Genomic DNA, 17,652 nt, shown 5'->3' on the forward strand with positions numbered 1-17,652 from the left:
GGTGCGCTCTCGCATGGGAGACATACACTTTGAGGCTTAGCTCTTGTGGCTCTGGCTAACGGAGCTAGAGCTAGCCGTGTTGAGTTAGCCAAGTTAGTATCTTGATTTTGGTCTGGCCTGACGTACTAAACACGGCCGCAGCGGACAACGCGTGTGCTTTAAAAATAATTACAATTACGGCGACATTACGGCTATTTTAATTCATTTATATTTTCCATATAATTTGCAACTAACGTGTGTGAAAATAATTAAATCAGTGTTCAAATAACACACACAACCATACATATGTATAAGCCCAAAGCGAGACTTGATTTATAAAAAGTGTTGTAAAAATTGAGAAGAACGAACGAAAGTGGAAAGCCAAAATAGAAGGAAGGCGGACGAGAATACAAAAGCACAACAAGTAAACGGCAGGTAAAAAACAAGAAAACAACAAAAAAGTGACGAGCTCTCTTAAGCTGAGATTGGGAGTGTGCAGATAGATGTCAAGTGTGAAAGAAAGAAATTAGACAAAAGCGCAAGCCCAATTACAGTTAGCTTTTATGTTTTTTAATGAAAATAATAAGGCAGCGTTAATGTCTGTGAAGTGTTTATGTAGCAAATGCGCCAAACCTGCCCTGCCCCTGCCTGTGCCTGTGCCTAACACAATCGAATATTTGAAGAAAAAAAAAACAGTTGGAAAAATGCATAACGAATGTGACAACAAAAATTTAAATTCGTGCTAATTAGCAAAGAATGTGCAATGCGTGAGTGAGAGAAGGAAGATGTTAATACATACATATGTATGTATGTACATTTGTGAGCTATTGATAAATGTTAACGAGCAGAGACATGTGTATGTGTGTGTATGCACAGGTGCGATATGCATGAGACATTCATATTGAATAACTATAAACAAATTTACATATCAGGTATCATAAAAGTCTGTCAATTAGTTTAATTATCAATCAATTTTTAAATGATAGCTTAAATCAATGGCTCTCGTTAGCTTTTTTTTATCATAAAAATACTGACTAAATAATAACAAATCTGAATATACAATACATATGTATCTGCATATCAGAGATCCCAGCGAAAAAAAGAAAAAACAAAAATTAAATGCGGTCAATTAGAACACACGCACACAGCGACACAACAGATAGCGCAGGTCTCGTTGAATTAGTGAATGAATTGAACAAAAGCATTGAAAATCAATATGAGAAACCTGCCGCCGCTCCCAGTTTGTGTGCATACCTTTGGTATTATTGCCCATGCTATGTACAATACCTACACACACGCACATAAAGGTATTCGTATGTGTACCTAACAGTAAGCAGCCGCCTGTGTGAGTGTCTGTGGAAAAAAAATCATAAAAATATCAACAGAGCAAGAGAAAAACAGGTGGAAAAGAAAGCTAAAAAATGCGGTCGTCAAAAAGTATAGTTGCAGCAGACGCAGCGGGGACAAATCCGAGTTACCTTTTTAAAGCGCACACACACAAACAAACAAAAAACAGACACACACACATACTCCACACAGACAGACTCCAAGTAGGAGAGTAGAGTCTCACTCTCGGGGCACCTGGCAGCCCGCAGTCACGCATGCGCATGTGTGCGAACGGGATGGCCATAGTGTGCTTGCTTGGGGTGTCGGTGTCGATGTCTCCCCATTTGTAACTGAGCCGCGAGTCTCACTTGTTCACAAGCTGGTTTTTCACAGGGGCACAACAACAATAAACAACAACAACAACACCCATAGCGAGCACACAGAGCAATAATAAAAACGTTTGTTGTTTTGCCATTTGCCTGCACCATTGGAATGTTTTTAAGATAAACAAAAAAAAAATTGAAAACAAAAAAACTGAAAAATAAAATAAGTCAGGCAACGCTTATCTAAATTTGTACTGCAGCTTAAGCCATGAACATACATACATATATGCGCACACACATACATACATATGTCTCTATGTACATAACTAAGTGTTTGCACACACTTTGATTTTAAAATTTTAACTCTAACGACTAGCTAACTAAGACGAATGGTGTTGTCTACTATCAAAATTGTTGCTTATCACGACTTAATTAATTATCTGTACTTAATGAATAGCTGCCCAGCCGGCCGGTCGACCGTTACGATATTACTGTGCTTTTACGACGCTGACGCTGCCACAGCAAAGAAACTCTGATTTTTTATGTACATATGTATGGGGCTAGTACACTTCATTATGGTCGGGACATTTTTGTTAGTTAGGTGTGATAATTTTTTATAACCTTCATTCGTCAGTGTTGTCTCTGTTTGCTTAAAGCATAACTTGTGCTGTAAATCTGTCAAAACAAAAAATACCTTGCCGATGATGCAATTTGGCATGCGAGAATATAAATAAGCCAAGTATAACAGTCGGGTACATACTTTGGCTCTAACATTCAAATTATAAATTCCCACACGCACACACATGTGCATATATGTATGTATGTGTGTGTATAAATATGCGATCGCTTGTTTTACTGGGCATCCGGCGCAGTCGCCGTCGCCGTCGCCGTCGGCACACGCCTAAGTAGTTGCTGTCACTTAAGTCGAGGGAGCGGCTGTTTCTGCTCACTGTTCGTCTGTGTGTGTGTGTGTGTGCGCGCACGCCCGCTCTCTCTTGCACAGTTGCGCGCTCTTCGCGGCTTGCCAAACTGTTGAGAGAGAGAGAGAGAAAAAGAGCGCTAAGGTTGCCAGAGGCCACATAGACAAACAGGTAGATTCTATACAACTGACAACTGACAGCTGGCCTGTGCTGCGAGCTGCGGGCTGGGGGCCTGGGCGGTGGCGGGCGCGCGATTTTTAAATTCCAAAGCTGCGCGACTGCGAACAAAATGTTAAAGTTTGAGAATAATTATGCGCTGTTCGCCAATGTGAAAAATGAGTATATCGGCTTGTGTGAAATGTGAAGAATATATAAATATATATATAATAAATATAAAACGACATTTAGAGAGCTACAACAATATTATATTAATAGAATATAAGCAATATTTGCTAGTCACAGTTTGACAATCACGATCATAAGGATGAAAGACAACCAAAGAATTGAAGCAGACTTTTTGACTTGTTTTACGGGCTGTCATAACACAGCAAACAGGGTATTGCGCAGTCGCTTACCCCCGACATTAACATTTTATAGCTGTTGCGTTTGTGCCTTGAGCTCAGCGTGGAATGTGGCCTGAGTCAGAGCCACATCGACTGCGCAATAGCTAAGGCCAAAAAGTGTGCTGGCCGCAAATGTAGGATGCTTAGTGAATTCCAACGTTTTCACTTTCAGCTGTGAGTCCGGGCAAACAGTCACAATTACCGCTGGCAAGATGGTCAATCATCATTCGAATGGTGGCGGCAGTGCCGGAAATAGCAGCGGTGGCGCCCATGGTGGTGGCGGCGGCGGCGGCGACTATTCCGGGGATGATCGCAGCGGCGGCGAGGAGCGGGAGCGGGAGCGCCTGGATGGCGATCTGCATGACAAGCCCACATATCTGCTGGAGCATCTGGCCACATTCACCGTGAACAAGGAGTCGGGCATTGTGTATCCCGCGGACGGCATGCGACGGCTGTTGCAGCTGGAGAAGACCACGGGCATCTGGTCGCAGAAGATGCAGCTGTGCCTGGACTATCAATGGGTGCTCATTATGGATTACGAAACGGGGGTAAGTCGGCGCAACTAAAACATAATTCCGGGTTCTTAATGAAAGTCATCTTTTCCAGAACATTATTGAACGCTTTCCCGCGTCGCTGGTGCAAGAACCCACCGCATTCACATCCAACGACGCCATGGAGCTGTATAACAATATACTTGTGTTCATTGTGTCGGGCGGCGGTGGTTCGCGCTCCGAAATGCACATATTTCAGGTGAGTAATCTTCGCCAGCTTTTGTTCATCCACTGACCATGTGCTTTTCTCCTTCTGCAGTCACAAAGCGTTTCCGCCGTGCATCTGGTGGAGGATCTGAAGCAGCTGCGCAGCGGCAAAATGATAACACAGCAGCGCGGTACCACGCCCACGCAGCATACAAGCGGCGCATCCAGTTCCGGCCTGGCGATGATGATGAGCAAAACATCCTCCTCCTCGTCGCACAGTCGCGCCGAGCAACAGCATCATCAGCGCGAACAGCGCGATCGAGAGCGCGGCCGAGAGCGGGAAAGGGAACGGGAACGGGAACGCGAACTGCAACACCAACATCAAATGCATCATCAGCGGAGCAGCGTGGATCAGTATGGGATGCGAGGCGGATCCGCGGCTGGCGCCGTCACCGATGTGGACATTGGCCACAATGGACTCGAGACGGACTCGGAGCATGGGGGCGTCAATGATCGCGACGAGACGAGCTCCACGTCCAGCGAGAAATACGAACGGGACGTGGCCGTGCTGAATCATTGTTTCGATGACATCGAGAAGTTCATTGCACGGCTGCAGCACGCGGCGGCTGCGTCCAGGGAATTGGAGCGACGTCGTCGCAATCGCAAGTCCAAGAAACGTGATCCCGGCGAGGGTTTGCTCACGCTGCGCACCCGGCCGCCCCACGAGAAGGAGTTCGTGGACATATTCGCCAAGTTTAAGCTTTCATTCAATTTGCTGGCCAAGTTGAAGGCGCATATACACGATCCCAATGCGCCGGAGCTGGTGCACTTTCTGTTCACGCCGCTCGCCCTGATTGTGGAGGCATCCAGTGACACCTACTACGAGTCGCAGCTGCCCTCGCGCGTGATCAATCCCCTGCTGACGCGCGAGGCCATCAATTTGTTGATCAACTGTGTCACCAGCAAGGAGACGGAGCTGTGGCGTTCCCTGGGCGATGCCTGGGTCATACCGCGTGACCAGTGGAAGGAGGATGTCGGCTCCTATCATCCGGTATTTCTCGATGGCTGGTCACCCGATTATTTAGTCATTGACGAACTGGAGGCCACATCGCCGACGCACATCAGCAAGCGTCGCCTTGACGTCCAGGCGGGGCCCGGTCATTTGGCCGCTGCCGGCATGGGTCTGAATGGACGTGGCGCTGCCGGCGGCTATGATGACTACGACACGAATGGCATCGGCATCTCCCTCAGCGAGAAGTACACCATACACCATGGCAATGATCGGGATCGGGATCGGGAGCGTGATCGAACCGGTGCCATAAGTGCCTCCGATTTTAATGCACGCAGCGAGCTCTCCTTCGATTCCATAGAGCGCGGCAGCGGCGGCGGCGTCCCGTCCAGTGGTGTGGCTGGCGGTGCCGCTCATGGTCATGGACCCGGTGCTGGACCCACCCTCAGCGCAATTACAGCGGGTCTCCAGAATCTACACACACGCGAGTCCCGCAACGTGAGCAGCGGCGCCGGCAATTATGGACCGAGCGGCGGCGGCGGCGTCTCTGAGATATCCGCTGTCACAGCGCGTGGTGTGGGCAATGCCAATGCTAGCGAGGATCAGCTGCTGGAAGCGTGGCTGGAGGATCTGCAGTCAACAGGCGCGAAAATTGTTCTGGTCACCTACCCGCGTACCGCCAACAATGACAAGGAGCTGAGCGTCATGCGCGGTGAATACTTGGAGGTAGGTTCCCAAGCTTCCCATTAAAGGGAGTTCAAGGTAGATGTAGGCAACAGCATCCCCAGACGAGTAGATCCTAGCCATGTCTTGTCTGCCTGTCCGTATAAAGATATCCATATCATTCCATATCCAACCAACATCGGAGGTAAGACTTGGGATGGAAATTCCCCTTTATCGTACGCAGGTCGAGCTTATTTCAATTATTCGATAACTTCTCTGTTGCCACAAAATCGATCAATATCGATGACTCGGCTCTGGCTTAGAATTCCTTTCAAGGTTCAGTTCATAGCAACAAATGTAATCGGTTTGAATCGGGATAAACTTAGAAAGGTTTTCCAACCTTGGTACAGGGATGGAAATTCCCCTTTATCGTACGCAGGTCGAGCTTATTTCAATTATTCGATAACTTCTCTGTTGCCACAAAATCGATCAATATCGATGACTCGGCTCTGGCTTAGAATTCCTTTCAAGGTTCAGTTCATAGCAACAAATGTAATCGGTTTGAATCGGGATAAACTTAGAAAGGTTTTCCAACCTTGGTAGCTCCTAGTCGGTTACTTTTGACTAGAGCCACTTTATATGCATCTCTCATGGTTTGCTCTCTCCCCAAAATAGATACTAGATGACACACGCAAATGGTGGAAGGCGCGCAATATGCGCGGCCAGGTGGCCCATGTGCCCCACACGATTGTCACACCCTTCAATTATGGCGACGGCGAGGGCAACGGTCAGTTCTATGGCCAGCAGCAGACAAGCGCGAATAAGTCACGTCATATGACGGCCGGCAATGTGGTAAGTCGGAAATGGAAACCCAATTATATGCAACATAATAAACTAAGTCCGAATTTCTTCAGGACAATACGAGCATGGATCAACGCTCCCCGGATGCCACGGATATGATGCGTAGCAAGCATCTGGGCAAGAAGGGCGAGTTCCGTTACTTTTAAAGGAGCTTACGAAACCCAATATATTGACGAATAGTTGACCTTGACACATGACCCACAGAGTTGATGCGAAAAGGAATCGAAGGAATGAGCCCTACATAAAATCGTAGCTTATATTTCGGTTTCGATTTGTATATGTGTGTTTTTTTTTCTAAAATGGAGAACTCGAAACTAACCATAAGACTAACTATAAGTTGTACTTCATCGAAGTTTAGCCAAACACACACCCACACACACACACACACACAAACATACACACACACTCAGCATCACAGTAGAGCGGGAAGTAAGTAGTGCATACCCAAGGGTATATATATTGTTTTTAAAGAGTGTGGACTGGCGGCGAAAGCAATCAATTGTTTTAATAAAGCCTGGTCCTTGCAATAACTAAAGGAACCTACATAAACAAATTTATCTATAAGTGTACATTTTATCGATAATTATCGATTGTCACTGTTTTTTTGTTAAAGCTTAGTTTCAGTGCTGCCCATTTAGCTGACTTTTAGCTATAGCTAGCTTTTTTTAAATGGATGAATTATAAGATAAGTTCAATATTGTCATTTTAGCTAGCTTTTAGCTTAAGAAAGCTAGAATTAATTAGAAATGAGACTATCCCGCAGGTTCCATAAAAATGAGATTGTTTTAGGACGTTGTAATATTTAATTTCAAGCTGTAAGCCTGAGTCCAGTTTCTATATGGAAATTATGATGTCATCTAAGAGAGTTAAATTTATTTAATTAACTTGATAGACTACAGGTAGTTAGTTAACTGGTGTACAGGAAAAAATTCAACGATTGCAACTAGCGATTGCTACTAGATATAGCTCCGAAAAAGTCGAAAAAACAAACCTCCTATTAGATAATAGATAATTTCTCGACACGTGAGAGCAGCGGTGAATCCGAGTGATACTCCAAGCTTCGCACAGAAAAGTCACCCAAATCGTTGGTGAAACACTTGAGCGTGGATATGGAGAACGGACGCATCGGGAAATTGTAATAGGTAAAATATTGTCCATTGACCGCAATGAGAAAGGAGCGATCGCCAATGCCGAAGGCGATTTTGAAGAGCTTGCCGCGCACAAACGGAAACTCGCCCTCGGTTTCCTCATCATCGCTGGCATAGCTGCACAAAAAGAAAGGGAAGAAAGTGTGAGTGGATTTGCTCGGTTATGGGTCATTCGGTTGAGGGTCCTTCGGTTAAGGGTCATTCGGTTGTGTGACCCACCTGTTGTCCTCGCGCTGATAGCAACGCGTGACGGTCGTCTTGTCGAAGTTGACGTTGAACTTGAGCACCATGCGACCCGTGTCGTTGCACTGGAAGCAAATGGAAAACTCCGTTGTGGGCGGACCCTTGGCAATGCATTCCATGGCCACGACGGTGCCCGTCTCATAGCGCCGCGGCACGTCGCTCTGGAAGGCGACGCGATCCACGCACATGAGACTGCGCGGAAAGACCAGCGGAAAGAGCATCCGATGATGGAATTGTGTGATCTTCTCAAAGTCCCCGTAGGCGCGCACATAGTTGATTTGCTTGGGAAACTTGAGGAACTCAAACGACCCATAGAGCTGATCGTTCACGTAGATCTCGAAGCAGCGCTGCAGCACGGCCACGCGAAAGGTGAAACATTGGCCCGGCACTAAAGGATTCTTTGGTCCATCGCATTTCCAATTCTTGGAGATTTCCTCCTGCTGCCAGCCCTCGCCCGGCTGGAACATGCTGCGTATGATTTGACCCTCACGGAAATTCGCCTCAATTTTGAGGAAAACCGTTTCGCTTTCATTTTGCGCATTCACATTGTCCGTCAGGTCCAGCGAAATTCTGCAAATAATTCGGAATTCGATTGGGATTTGGGTTGGAGCAAATTATTATTGTTGCCTACTTATTGGGATGCGGCTTGACTTTGCCACCGACGACGAGCACATGACCAAATGGCACCTCGGTCAACACTTTTGCCTTCCAGACGTTCATCGCGATTCGACGGCTCCAATGCAACTGATTTGTTGGCCTGGCACAGCAGACATTGTACGCCGTATTTTATGCGATGTTATGCTAATAGATTTGCCATTCATTGGCTTTCTACATTTATTATGATTATGTAAAGCGGCATGAAATGAAGAATTACCTGCAGCCGCATGCCAACTTGACATGGACATGGACATGGTAAGGTTAACCCGTCATCGAAGGACCCAGCCCCCAACGACCGCCCACCTTGACTGCACTGAAACCTTGTGCCTTTATTTATTTGATTCAATCCTTGCCTTTGTAACCCATAACTGTCATCCTGAAGTTCTTTTCACGGTTGTCGGCCTCCACCCCCACCAATTGGGTAGCTTGGGTAGTTGGCTGCCGGCCTATTGGCCATTGTTGTTGCGTGTCTTTTCGACAAAAGGAGCGAAATAAAACAAGGTAACAATTGATTCCCTGTCTAAAGTTTTTGCATTTACCAGCAGCGAACACCGCCCACCAACAACCTGGGGCCCACTCGTCATCAGGCTTCTTAGGCTCTTTGGACAGGGAATTCATTTCTTTTGACGTTTCTTGGCACCCTTCCTACTGCACCCACCTGACGCCAATGACATCGAGTAGTTAAGCGATTTGGGTCTGGGGTATTCAAATATATATTTGGCGTTGTGCTTTTCATGTCCTCGTCTGTCGTTTGCACCTGATCAAGTTTTATTTTTACAGCTTATAATTGCGTTTCAACAACAACGGCTTTAGGGCCTTAGCCTTCGGGGCACTACCGGAGGTGCCATTCCAGCTACGCATAAACTCCAAGCAATTTGTTAAATTATGACTATGTTTAGGCTCTGCATAAACAAATGGATGTTATAAATTAACTATCAGTTGGTGGGGGCAGTTCAGTTCATTGAATCCTTGCGACCTTGTCGACCTTTATCGTGAGCCCAACCTTAAGAACTCAGGCATCACTTTGTATATTGAGAGCAATATAAGTAGCTAATGAAGAAGTCATTCCGAACTCATCTTTAATTTTCGGTTATCACTCTTTCTAGAAAATATCTGAATTGGCAAAACTCCTCTGGAGCGCCACCTCACGGAGCACTACCGCTGTGGAGGTGCCATTCCCCACCAGCTACCCATCAATCCCAACCAAATTGTTTAATTATGTTTAGGTTATGGCCATCAATAATCAATAGAAGTCATTAAATAATTATCAGTTAAGGAGGGTTCATTGAACCCTTGCGACCTTGTCGACCTTTCACATGAACCTAACCTCCAAAAAGCAGGCAGCACTTTGTATTTATGAAGAAATACAGCTAATGAAGTAATCGTGTCGATTTCAACTTTAATTTCCGGTTGTCACTCGTGCTGATAACACGACCAAGGTTCTGTGTACGTTGCACAATTATCAGTTTCCATTTCAGTTACAGTCTCGAGTCGTACCCACTCCACAATATCTATATATATATATATATATATATATATATCTGTGTATATAGCGGCACGAGAAGCCACGTCGCCGGTCGAACATGCTTTAGCATGAGACCTGGACCCCCAACGTCGTTATCGACCCTACTAACCAAATAAGCGGCAACTGCTTACAGTCCCAACCTCAGGCATGTCAAATCAGTTTAAAGCTGTCAACGACACGTATACAAAAAAATAAGAAAATCTCAGATTTTACACTCGTGGCGTGCCAGGGGCAGGGGGTGTAAATCGTACAAACCAATATTGATAATAGATTTATGGCCCTATGCTATGGCTGTCCATAAAAAAGCCCCACTAAAACAGTAGCAAAACCCGATCGTCAATATATGTCTATAGATATGGGTCTTGATGTGGGCATGGGTTAGGGTCTTGGTATGGGTATGGGTATGGGTATGGGTATTGGAATGGGTCTTGGTATGGGTCTTGGTATGAGTCTTGGTATGTGTATTGGTAAGAGGTATACGTAGCCTTTGGATTCTCGACAGCTTCAATCTTTCGCCCTCTCTCACTCTCGCCCTCTTTCTCTCTCGATCTCGTCCTCTCTCTCTCTCTCTCTCTGGCTATATACGGTAGCACAATCAGTTTAAGTTTAAGATTGGGAGTGAGTGGCCTGCATGTCGCGTATCGGTGTCATTATCAATCGTTCCGCTCACTGCCGGGAATGAAAGAACCAGAGTTTCTGCAATTTATATGATTGATTGGAAGGGTAAACGGGTTGGAGGTAGGTAGGTCGGGTTGGGTTGGGTAGGGTCTCTTATCTGGCACTGTCTTTCTCTGAGACTGGCCAGGTGCAAAGATTTACTTTTGCCCAGCCGATCCTCGAAACGTTTTCTAGATGACGTTGACAAAAGCACAGACTTAGCTGGCAAATGGGTACGGTCGTCAGTTGGAAAAGTACTTCGCCTGGCGCTCCATCGCTCCACGTGGCGTTATGTTAGGCATGAAAATAACTTAAGCCAAACGAACAAACTTGTTGCAATGCGTTGACAGTTTGCATTCCCTTGGCCCAAGTAATTTGCTGCCCGAACTTTAAATGGATCGCGCACTCAGAGACACATGGCCAATATATATAACGTATATATTGATTGGCGGATCGAATCTTCTGCTTCTTCTTCTTCTTCTCGTTGCGATCGCACCTGGGAGCGCGTGGCACTATGCACTTGTCGCGTATCGAAACGTAACTGAAACGTTGGATTTGTCGATGGAATTGAAAACGTCAGCGCTGGTTGGCGGCCCACGAAGTTGTCGATCGGTAGAAACGAGCTCCCTGACTGATATGAATTGCAAGAGCTCGAGCAGACACACACACGCACACACACCTGAGCAGGTGGAAGGAGGAGCCGCTGCCCCGTGTCTTCGTGTGCGTGAAGCTCAAACAGAAAGCAAATAAATATGAAATATTGAACGCATAAATGTGGGGCAAAAGTGGGTAATATTTTTGTAGATAACACTACGACAGGGCATACAGGTGTGCGGGCGATGTGTGTGTGTGTGTGTGTGTGTGTGTGTGTGGCCCTTGTATTGGCTATTAAATTAAAAGCACCCAGATGGAAACGCAATCGGCAGTGTTTGTGCCATGTCAGCAGCGCACATGGCGTGCTCGATGACATGTCATCGAAGGTGTCTTGCATACAGACTCGATGACATGTCAACGATCTTGACTTGTGTTGTAGCTGTAGTAGGTACTCAGGCTAAATTTATAATCAGGCTAATATATAATCATTATTTTTATCAATGTTAGCAATGTTTTATTTTAAAAAGTAGAAAAACATCCAAAAATAGTTCTGCACTCAACACATACATATCCGTAGCAGACATGTCCTTCAGAGTGTCCTGCAAGACATCTGGCAAGACAACAAGCATGACGTGTCCTCGAAAGTGTCCTGCATGAGCTGTCCTGAAAGACGCTGCAGGCAATTTCATTAAGATGTTCAGACCTTTTGGTCGCATTTTCCACTGGGCATTGATGCTCTTGATTGGTAAATGAAATGGAAAATGTCGTTAACGAAAAGTTTGAACAGTTTTGTGTCACATGTATATACATATGCATTACAATTTGTCTCAATAGATTTCGAGCAGCGAGAGCTCTTCTTATCAGCAGCAGGTAGTTGCCGTCTATCTATATACATATACCTTTACCTGTGCAGGGCGAGTGCAGGTGTGCGTGTGCGTGTGCATGTGTGTGTGTGTGTGTGCTGCTCCATAACACAAATGACTTTAACTGAAATGTTGTTTGCTATTTGCTCGACATACATACGTCTGCGTCAAGGCACTCTTCGAGACACGTTTGCATTGGTGATAGTCGGGGCCCTCCCTTGGACCCTCCCCTCCCCTTCCCTTCCCTCCCTCTCTCACTGTCGATCTACAAAAGCGTTTCAGTGGCTTTATCAACGAACATGTCATGTTGTGTGTCGAGAAAAACCTCTCATAATTTTCGTCTTTGATGTTTGCACGAGCCGTGGTGTCATTAATTGATTTATTACTAACAATGATTGCCATGGAGCTGTCCGGCTGTCTGGCTGTCCAGCTGTCTGTTCGATCTTGAGGATCGATAGCAGTGGGTCATGCAGCAGATCCAGAACTACATAATTGCCAACTAATTGAGACAACAATTTTGGTAATGTGTTTGTCTTCTGTCGACCTGTCGCTGAGATACTTTGCGATAACGTCGGCAACATGTTCCAAACACTTAGTAAATTGGTGCGACAGGATTGCTAGCTTTCGGTTAGATCTTGTGCGGCTGGTGGGTTTTCGTCATTGGATACAGCGGCTGGTTGGGTTGTGTTTATTCGTTTTGGGTTCTTGTTTACTATGGGGAAAAGCATACAACTCTCGTTTGGTCATGTGTGTACACTTGGCGGCTATTTATTCAGCTTGCAAATTGAACTTTTTTCAGTGGCTGTAGAAACACGTCTTGTCTTGACTAGCTAAAGTACATAACGTAGAATTCCACAAAAAATAATTAAATAAAAAAAATACTGTGCAGAAATTGTCAATTGCGGCGACTTTCGCCGTTTGCCTGGTTGCTCTTGTTGCTAGCCTCCAGCACATTATGCATGATCAGATCGTATAGCCTTGCCTCCTCCTGCGAGTCTTCCTTCTCTGCTGTTGCCTGACCAGAAAGCTCCCGTTTCTTTTTAGTTTGTGTCTGTTCGGTGGGAAGTTTCTTATTAAGGATCTCCAATTCGTTTTTATAGTTCTCCAGTGCACGCTGTAACAGTTGTTCCACTGGTGAATATGTAGTTCGTGAGCGTAGGCGTGCCTTTGCTATTTCCAATGACTGTAGAGAAAATACAATCGATTAGAAGCGATTTTATTTACTAGAAATATACTTACCTTTAGGGTGTTCGCGTTCCTTTGTAGCGCCTCCTCATAGGATAATATTTTGGGCGACTGCGCAGCTGTTGATTTCTCTGCCAGCTTTTCATTTTGACGCTCTAATTTTTGTTCCTCGGCTTGACTATAATAAACACAAGCATTTTTAGTTTCAAAAGTCCGTTACGGCGCTCAATAGAAAGCGACATCTGTCGGCAAAAAAGTGTAGTGTAATGCAGTTTAAGGCGGGCTATTGACTTACATATAATTTTTTTATTAAATTAAAATAAAAGATATAAGCTAAGCTCCAAATCAAGAAAATGGCTTAAGTTTTAAACAGTTTTACATACAATTTTATAATAAACACTTTTTGCCAATACAAAACTTTTATTTTATAAATTGCCGCAACGTATGTTACAATATTAATAATGCATGTAAGCAGTAGAGACACACTGGCCAATTGCTTCGCGGCACACAACCTTACAAAATATAAGCGCACTTTACTTACACCTTTTCCAGTTTCTTATCAATTTCCGCCTCCAATGCTTGATACTTCTCGTTAATTTCCTTTATCAAGTCCATTTTATAACAACGCGTGATGCCTGATCAGACACATAAAAATAGTGCAATATTGCAGTCAATTAAAAATGACGCCAAAACAAAATGTTGCTAAGCAACGGAGCTGCCAGTGTTGCCCAACTGTCGAAAACCAATATGTATTCCATTTACCCAAACAAGCGGTTAAATTTTGTAATACTGGTCAAATCATAAAAAATATAATTATGTATCTACAGTATCAAGCCTCCTACTTAATTAAGGCCCGTCAGCTCACACTGTACGATTAACACATTGCGCAACAATAACAAAAAAAACCCCGGACCTTTTTAAGATATGCTACAGCGAATGTTAAAATTGCAGCTGAGCCAAACGGGATTTTGATCATTATCTACTTATTTAAAAGAAATTGAGTGATATGCGGCGCCACACGCTCGGGCGTCACCAGGTGCAGATGATGCGTGCCGGGCACTTCCAGGTAAACCACATGCTCGGCGTTTTCCTTAAGCGTTGCAATAACCTCGCCATAAAATTCGGACATTTCGAACTTCATGCCGGGAACACCACGAATGTTAAGCACCTTGCAACGTATTTGGCGCGCATACGCCAGGGTTTGTTCCGCCGTGAATAGACCCAGCAAGCTGACTTTGAGCCGCAGATCTCGCGAGAAGAGAAATCCGCTGTGATTGGGCCGCATGCCGCGCTTCATCAAAATCTTTACAGATTCTTCGTCCACGGAACCATCGTAGGCATCCAGCACCAGCTTGATCATCTCCTCATACGAGTAGCAGGGTTGTTTACTCTCCGGCAGAGTTTCATAGTCGAGAAACTTGTCCAGCGCCTTGCCGGTGCCCTCTGCCATGCGCTTGACGCCACGCACCGTTGGTCCAGCGATGTCTATGTTGATCAGCTTGGCCACCTCATCGGGAAAGCTGGCCGCATACATGAAGGTGAGTGCGCCGCCCAGCGAGTGCCCCAACAGAGTGACATTCTTCCAGTTGTACTTGCGCACAATGCGGCGAATCAAGCAAATGCCGTCCCAGAATATAAAGTAGTGCATGCCCTGCGGATAGTGCGAGGAGTGGCCATGGCCGGGCAGATCAATGGCCAGCACTGAGCAGTCCGCCGGCAGCAACGGGCACAGCCTGTCGAATGAACCGCAATTGTCCTGCCAGCCATGAAGCGCCAGAATCGGTTGCGTGTTGCGAGAGCCCCACCATTTACCTGGAAGAGAGAACGTCATGACTTGACTGTGTATGCGTGTGGATATGTGTCTGCATGTATAGAAAAAGAAGCAATGTTGCCAATTCAGCTATTTTCCAGCTGAATTACGCTGCATTACGTTTTTGGGATTCAGCTATTTCTTTGGAATCGATAATTGGCAACATTGTTCGGGCCAAGGTGCGCTCGTCTGGAGCACTCTTGTTGCTCTTCAATTTGTTGTTGGCGTCGCGCTATTTAATTAGCGTAATCGCAGCCATTGGGAACGTGCGGCTGTGATTCGTGAGCTTAGATAAGCTGAGTGAGGATGACTCAGCAGACCGCCAGAGCTGGAGCTATGACGGCTCGCTTACCTGCAACGATGCCCCAGGGCACATCTATGGTAAACTCGTCCCAGCTGTTGTCACCCAACATCGGCATAGATACACCATCTGAAAATGCCAAACGAAAGTTTCGTATGAGCGACCAGCAGCAACAAAAACGTATATATTTTGGATTAGCTTAAATCAACAGCTGTTTTTTTCTTTTTTATCACGCTGGTGAAATCGGTATGTCTGGCAGGTTGGACCAAACTTTGGACCAGAGGTCGCAATTGCCCAATTCTCTCACTTGTCTTGGCCGTCATTGTGTCATTCAAAGAAGTTGTTGTTGCGACTCGGGCCTGTGCCATGTCTGGGGACGGACGTCTCGGAGCGGACAGCAAGCGCTCGTAAACAATGAAATTTTGCTACTATTCGGCACAGCCAGAGCGTCTTTCTAAACAACAATATAAATGTTAACTTAACATTTTTGCGAACTGTTATTAGCAGTACCTGGACAATACAAATGCTGGAAAATTTTTGGCACTTTTTAAAATTTTGTTTGTCTGTTTAAATGAAGTTCGAGTTGAAATTGTGTAACAGTTTTAATAAATAAGTAGTTTAGTAATTTGGAGTGAAATTACTTTGTCTAGAAGACTGTTTTTTAAATTTAACATAGCTGGCTCGCGGTCTAATAACTGCTAACATAGTAATAACAGAACCATATTGAGTAAATGTGGCAATTCACAAGTCGCAATTACGTTAACAGTTTAGACGCTGACAGAATTTTCGGCCAATCACTTTACAACTTTTTATAATTTTATGTACGCACAACTGAAAAAACGAGGTATTGACTTTAATTACGAATATTTTTGTCGTTATTTGCCTTGTTAAACGAACTGCTACTCAAGAATCGGAGCACATTTCACAGCTGCTCTGTTCACGTTTTACAACACTTCTCAGGCAAAACAAATTTTAGGAAACAAAGTGTAAACAATATTCTATAAAAATGTAAGTAGACAAATTGTATTATTTATAACTGATTGTAAGTAATATTATTAATAAATTTGCGTCTTGCAGGACGGAGTACTGGAAGTCGAATGAACGCAAGTATTGCGACTTCTGCAAATGCTGGTTGAGCGACAACAAAGCCGTGAGTAAATATTTTGAACAAATTAAAGAATTGTTTATTACAATTATTTAACTACTGCAGAGTATTGCATTTCACGAGAGTGGCAAGCGACACAAGCTAAATGTGTCCAAACGCATCACAGAAATCAGTCGCAACAGCGAAAAGTCGGAGCGGGAGAAGCAAAAGATGGACGCAGAGATCCGTAAAATGGAGGATGCGGCGATGAAGTCCTACGCGCAGGATATACACGGCTATCACGGCGACATGACAGCCCGTTCCATCAATACGGTACTCAGCGCAACAACTTCCAGCAGTGCGAAGCTAGGGCCATACGGCAAACCGCGCCAAATCGATCCAATGCGTTTGGAGGGCGATTCCGACGAGGATGCGGAGGATCAGCGTCGGGTAAATGTGGATAAAGTTGCCGCCGAGACGGTGCCAGACGCATCACTGTGGGTGGAGGGCAAGTCGGATGAGGGCCATACATATTACTGGAATGTGAAAACAAATGAATCTGTCTGGAAACCCCCCAAGGAGGGTTTTCTCTCCTATGAGGAATACGAACGTATCAATCAGTTGGCCATAGATCAACAGCAGCTTACACAGGCAGAGGAATCGCTACGCTTTCGTGCCAATGCGGACGAGGAGGTGGCGCGTTTTAATCGCGAGCGACACGCAAAACTTTATCGCAATCCCGAGAATGCCAAGGAGAAGAAGCTAAAGGAAGAGAAACGGCTTGAGTTTAAAACGGAAGAGGAGGCAGCCACCAAGGAGATTGGCCAATGGCAGGTGGTCGAAACCAGGTAAGCTCAAAGAATTCTTCCAGATGCTATAATTATTAATCATATAACTACTTTGCAGACCACCAGCCGAGCCCATTGATTGGCAGTTGCCCAAAATGGATTATTATGATGCAGCACCTGTTGTTACCGCTGTGACGGAGACGGAACCACCTGTAAAGCGTTTCAAGGAGAAAACAATATCGGGTCTGGATGAGGAGACGGCCAGCAGTGCACCCGCCACATTTAAGAAACGCAAATTTGCTAATAAAGGCAATGCGCGCAAGCCTTTGGAGGAGTAAATGTGGTACCTGTAGCATTTAGCTAATTAAATCATTTTAGACCAGGATTAATTTTCATATAATAATCAATTGTTCTTATGGAAGCTATATGATAAGTTGGCCGAACTGTTTACACAC

The 17,652-nt window shown here is 45.1% G+C and overlaps 5 protein-coding genes across 6 annotated transcripts; 2 read left to right on the forward strand and 3 right to left on the reverse strand.

The window, feature by feature from the left end:
- The first annotated feature begins 114 nt into the window (after positions 1 to 114).
- On the forward strand, positions 115 to 6,895 carry aru (arouser). 2 transcript variants are annotated; one of them, XM_064683497.1, is made up of 5 exons: positions 115 to 414; positions 3,284 to 3,659; positions 3,718 to 3,861; positions 3,922 to 5,544; positions 6,157 to 6,895. In XM_064683497.1, exons 2-5 carry the CDS (start codon positions 3,324 to 3,326, stop codon positions 6,439 to 6,441), a joined length of 2,388 nt encoding a protein of 795 aa, XP_064539567.1. In that variant the 5' UTR covers positions 115 to 414; positions 3,284 to 3,323; the 3' UTR covers positions 6,442 to 6,895. The 2 variants fall into 2 exon arrangements, with proteins under 2 accessions (XP_064539567.1, XP_064539568.1); XM_064683498.1 differs by lacking the exon at positions 115 to 414 and having other exon boundaries at positions 6,157 to 6,330; positions 6,396 to 6,895.
- Positions 6,896 to 7,231: 336 nt separating this feature from the next.
- LOC135429234 (32 kDa beta-galactoside-binding lectin lec-3) lies at positions 7,232 to 9,501 on the reverse strand. Its single transcript, XM_064683496.1, has 3 exons — positions 8,365 to 9,501; positions 7,710 to 8,303; positions 7,232 to 7,607 (listed from the first exon to the last, which is right to left on the reverse strand). Exons 1-3 carry the CDS (start codon positions 8,451 to 8,453, stop codon positions 7,340 to 7,342), a joined length of 951 nt encoding a protein of 316 aa, XP_064539566.1. The 5' UTR covers positions 8,454 to 9,501; the 3' UTR covers positions 7,232 to 7,339.
- A 3,401-nt stretch (positions 9,502 to 12,902) lies between these two features.
- On the reverse strand, positions 12,903 to 13,895 carry LOC135429242 (uncharacterized). The gene is made up of 3 exons (XM_064683507.1): positions 13,756 to 13,895; positions 13,269 to 13,392; positions 12,903 to 13,212 (listed from the first exon to the last, which is right to left on the reverse strand). The coding sequence occupies exons 1-3, from the start codon at positions 13,827 to 13,829 to the stop codon at positions 12,925 to 12,927; spliced, it is 486 nt and encodes a 161-aa protein (XP_064539577.1). The 5' UTR covers positions 13,830 to 13,895; the 3' UTR covers positions 12,903 to 12,924.
- A 98-nt stretch (positions 13,896 to 13,993) lies between these two features.
- On the reverse strand, positions 13,994 to 15,779 carry kraken. Its single transcript, XM_064683506.1, has 3 exons — positions 15,633 to 15,779; positions 15,377 to 15,454; positions 13,994 to 15,026 (listed from the first exon to the last, which is right to left on the reverse strand). The coding sequence occupies exons 1-3, from the start codon at positions 15,691 to 15,693 to the stop codon at positions 14,194 to 14,196; spliced, it is 972 nt and encodes a 323-aa protein (XP_064539576.1). The 5' UTR covers positions 15,694 to 15,779; the 3' UTR covers positions 13,994 to 14,193.
- A 297-nt stretch (positions 15,780 to 16,076) lies between these two features.
- On the forward strand, positions 16,077 to 17,586 carry LOC135429240 (WW domain-binding protein 4). The gene is made up of 4 exons (XM_064683505.1): positions 16,077 to 16,333; positions 16,403 to 16,475; positions 16,536 to 17,257; positions 17,316 to 17,586. Coding segments are annotated over exons 1-4 (1,017 nt in total). The 5' UTR covers positions 16,077 to 16,331; the 3' UTR covers positions 17,536 to 17,586.
- The last annotated feature ends 66 nt before the right edge of the window (positions 17,587 to 17,652 follow it).

This window comes from Drosophila montana, unplaced genomic scaffold (assembly GCF_035044405.1).
Source record: "Drosophila montana isolate Dmon_TW-CO22-7 unplaced genomic scaffold, ASM3504440v1 contig_2626_1, whole genome shotgun sequence".
Taxonomy (NCBI): domain Eukaryota; kingdom Metazoa; phylum Arthropoda; class Insecta; order Diptera; family Drosophilidae; genus Drosophila; species Drosophila montana.

Excerpts from the sequence above, each read along its gene's own strand:
- kraken (XM_064683506.1), bottom strand. The coding sequence starts at position 15,693 with ATGGCACAGGCCCGAGTCGCAACAACAACTTCTTTGAATGACACAATG. Across the intron at positions 15,455-15,632 it reads CACAATGACGGCCAAGACAA|ATGGTGTATCTATGCCGATG; the intron begins GTGAGAGAATTG and ends TGGCATTTTCAG. Across the intron at positions 15,027-15,376 it reads GCCCTGGGGCATCGTTGCAG|GTAAATGGTGGGGCTCTCGC; the intron begins GTAAGCGAGCCG and ends TCTCTCTTCCAG.
- LOC135429240 (XM_064683505.1), top strand. Across the intron at positions 16,476-16,535 it reads GGTTGAGCGACAACAAAGCC|AGTATTGCATTTCACGAGAG; the intron begins GTGAGTAAATAT and ends TAACTACTGCAG. Across the intron at positions 17,258-17,315 it reads TGGCAGGTGGTCGAAACCAG|ACCACCAGCCGAGCCCATTG; the intron begins GTAAGCTCAAAG and ends ACTACTTTGCAG.
- LOC135429234 (XM_064683496.1), bottom strand. The coding sequence starts at position 8,453 with ATGAACGTCTGGAAGGCAAAAGTGTTGACCGAGGTGCCATTTGGTCAT. Across the intron at positions 8,304-8,364 it reads GTCAAGCCGCATCCCAATAA|AATTTCGCTGGACCTGACGG; the intron begins GTAGGCAACAAT and ends AATTATTTGCAG. Across the intron at positions 7,608-7,709 it reads TATCAGCGCGAGGACAACAG|CTATGCCAGCGATGATGAGG; the intron begins GTGGGTCACACA and ends CTTTTTGTGCAG.
- LOC135429242 (XM_064683507.1), bottom strand. The coding sequence starts at position 13,829 with ATGGACTTGATAAAGGAAATTAACGAGAAGTATCAAGCATTGGAGGCG. Across the intron at positions 13,393-13,755 it reads GATAAGAAACTGGAAAAGGT|TCAAGCCGAGGAACAAAAAT; the intron begins GTAAGTAAAGTG and ends TGTTTATTATAG. Across the intron at positions 13,213-13,268 it reads GGAACGCGAACACCCTAAAG|TCATTGGAAATAGCAAAGGC; the intron begins GTAAGTATATTT and ends TTTTCTCTACAG.
- aru (XM_064683497.1), top strand. The coding sequence starts at position 3,324 with ATGGTCAATCATCATTCGAATGGTGGCGGCAGTGCCGGAAATAGCAGC. Across the intron at positions 3,862-3,921 it reads CCGAAATGCACATATTTCAG|TCACAAAGCGTTTCCGCCGT; the intron begins GTGAGTAATCTT and ends CTCCTTCTGCAG. Across the intron at positions 5,545-6,156 it reads TGCGCGGTGAATACTTGGAG|ATACTAGATGACACACGCAA; the intron begins GTAGGTTCCCAA and ends TCCCCAAAATAG.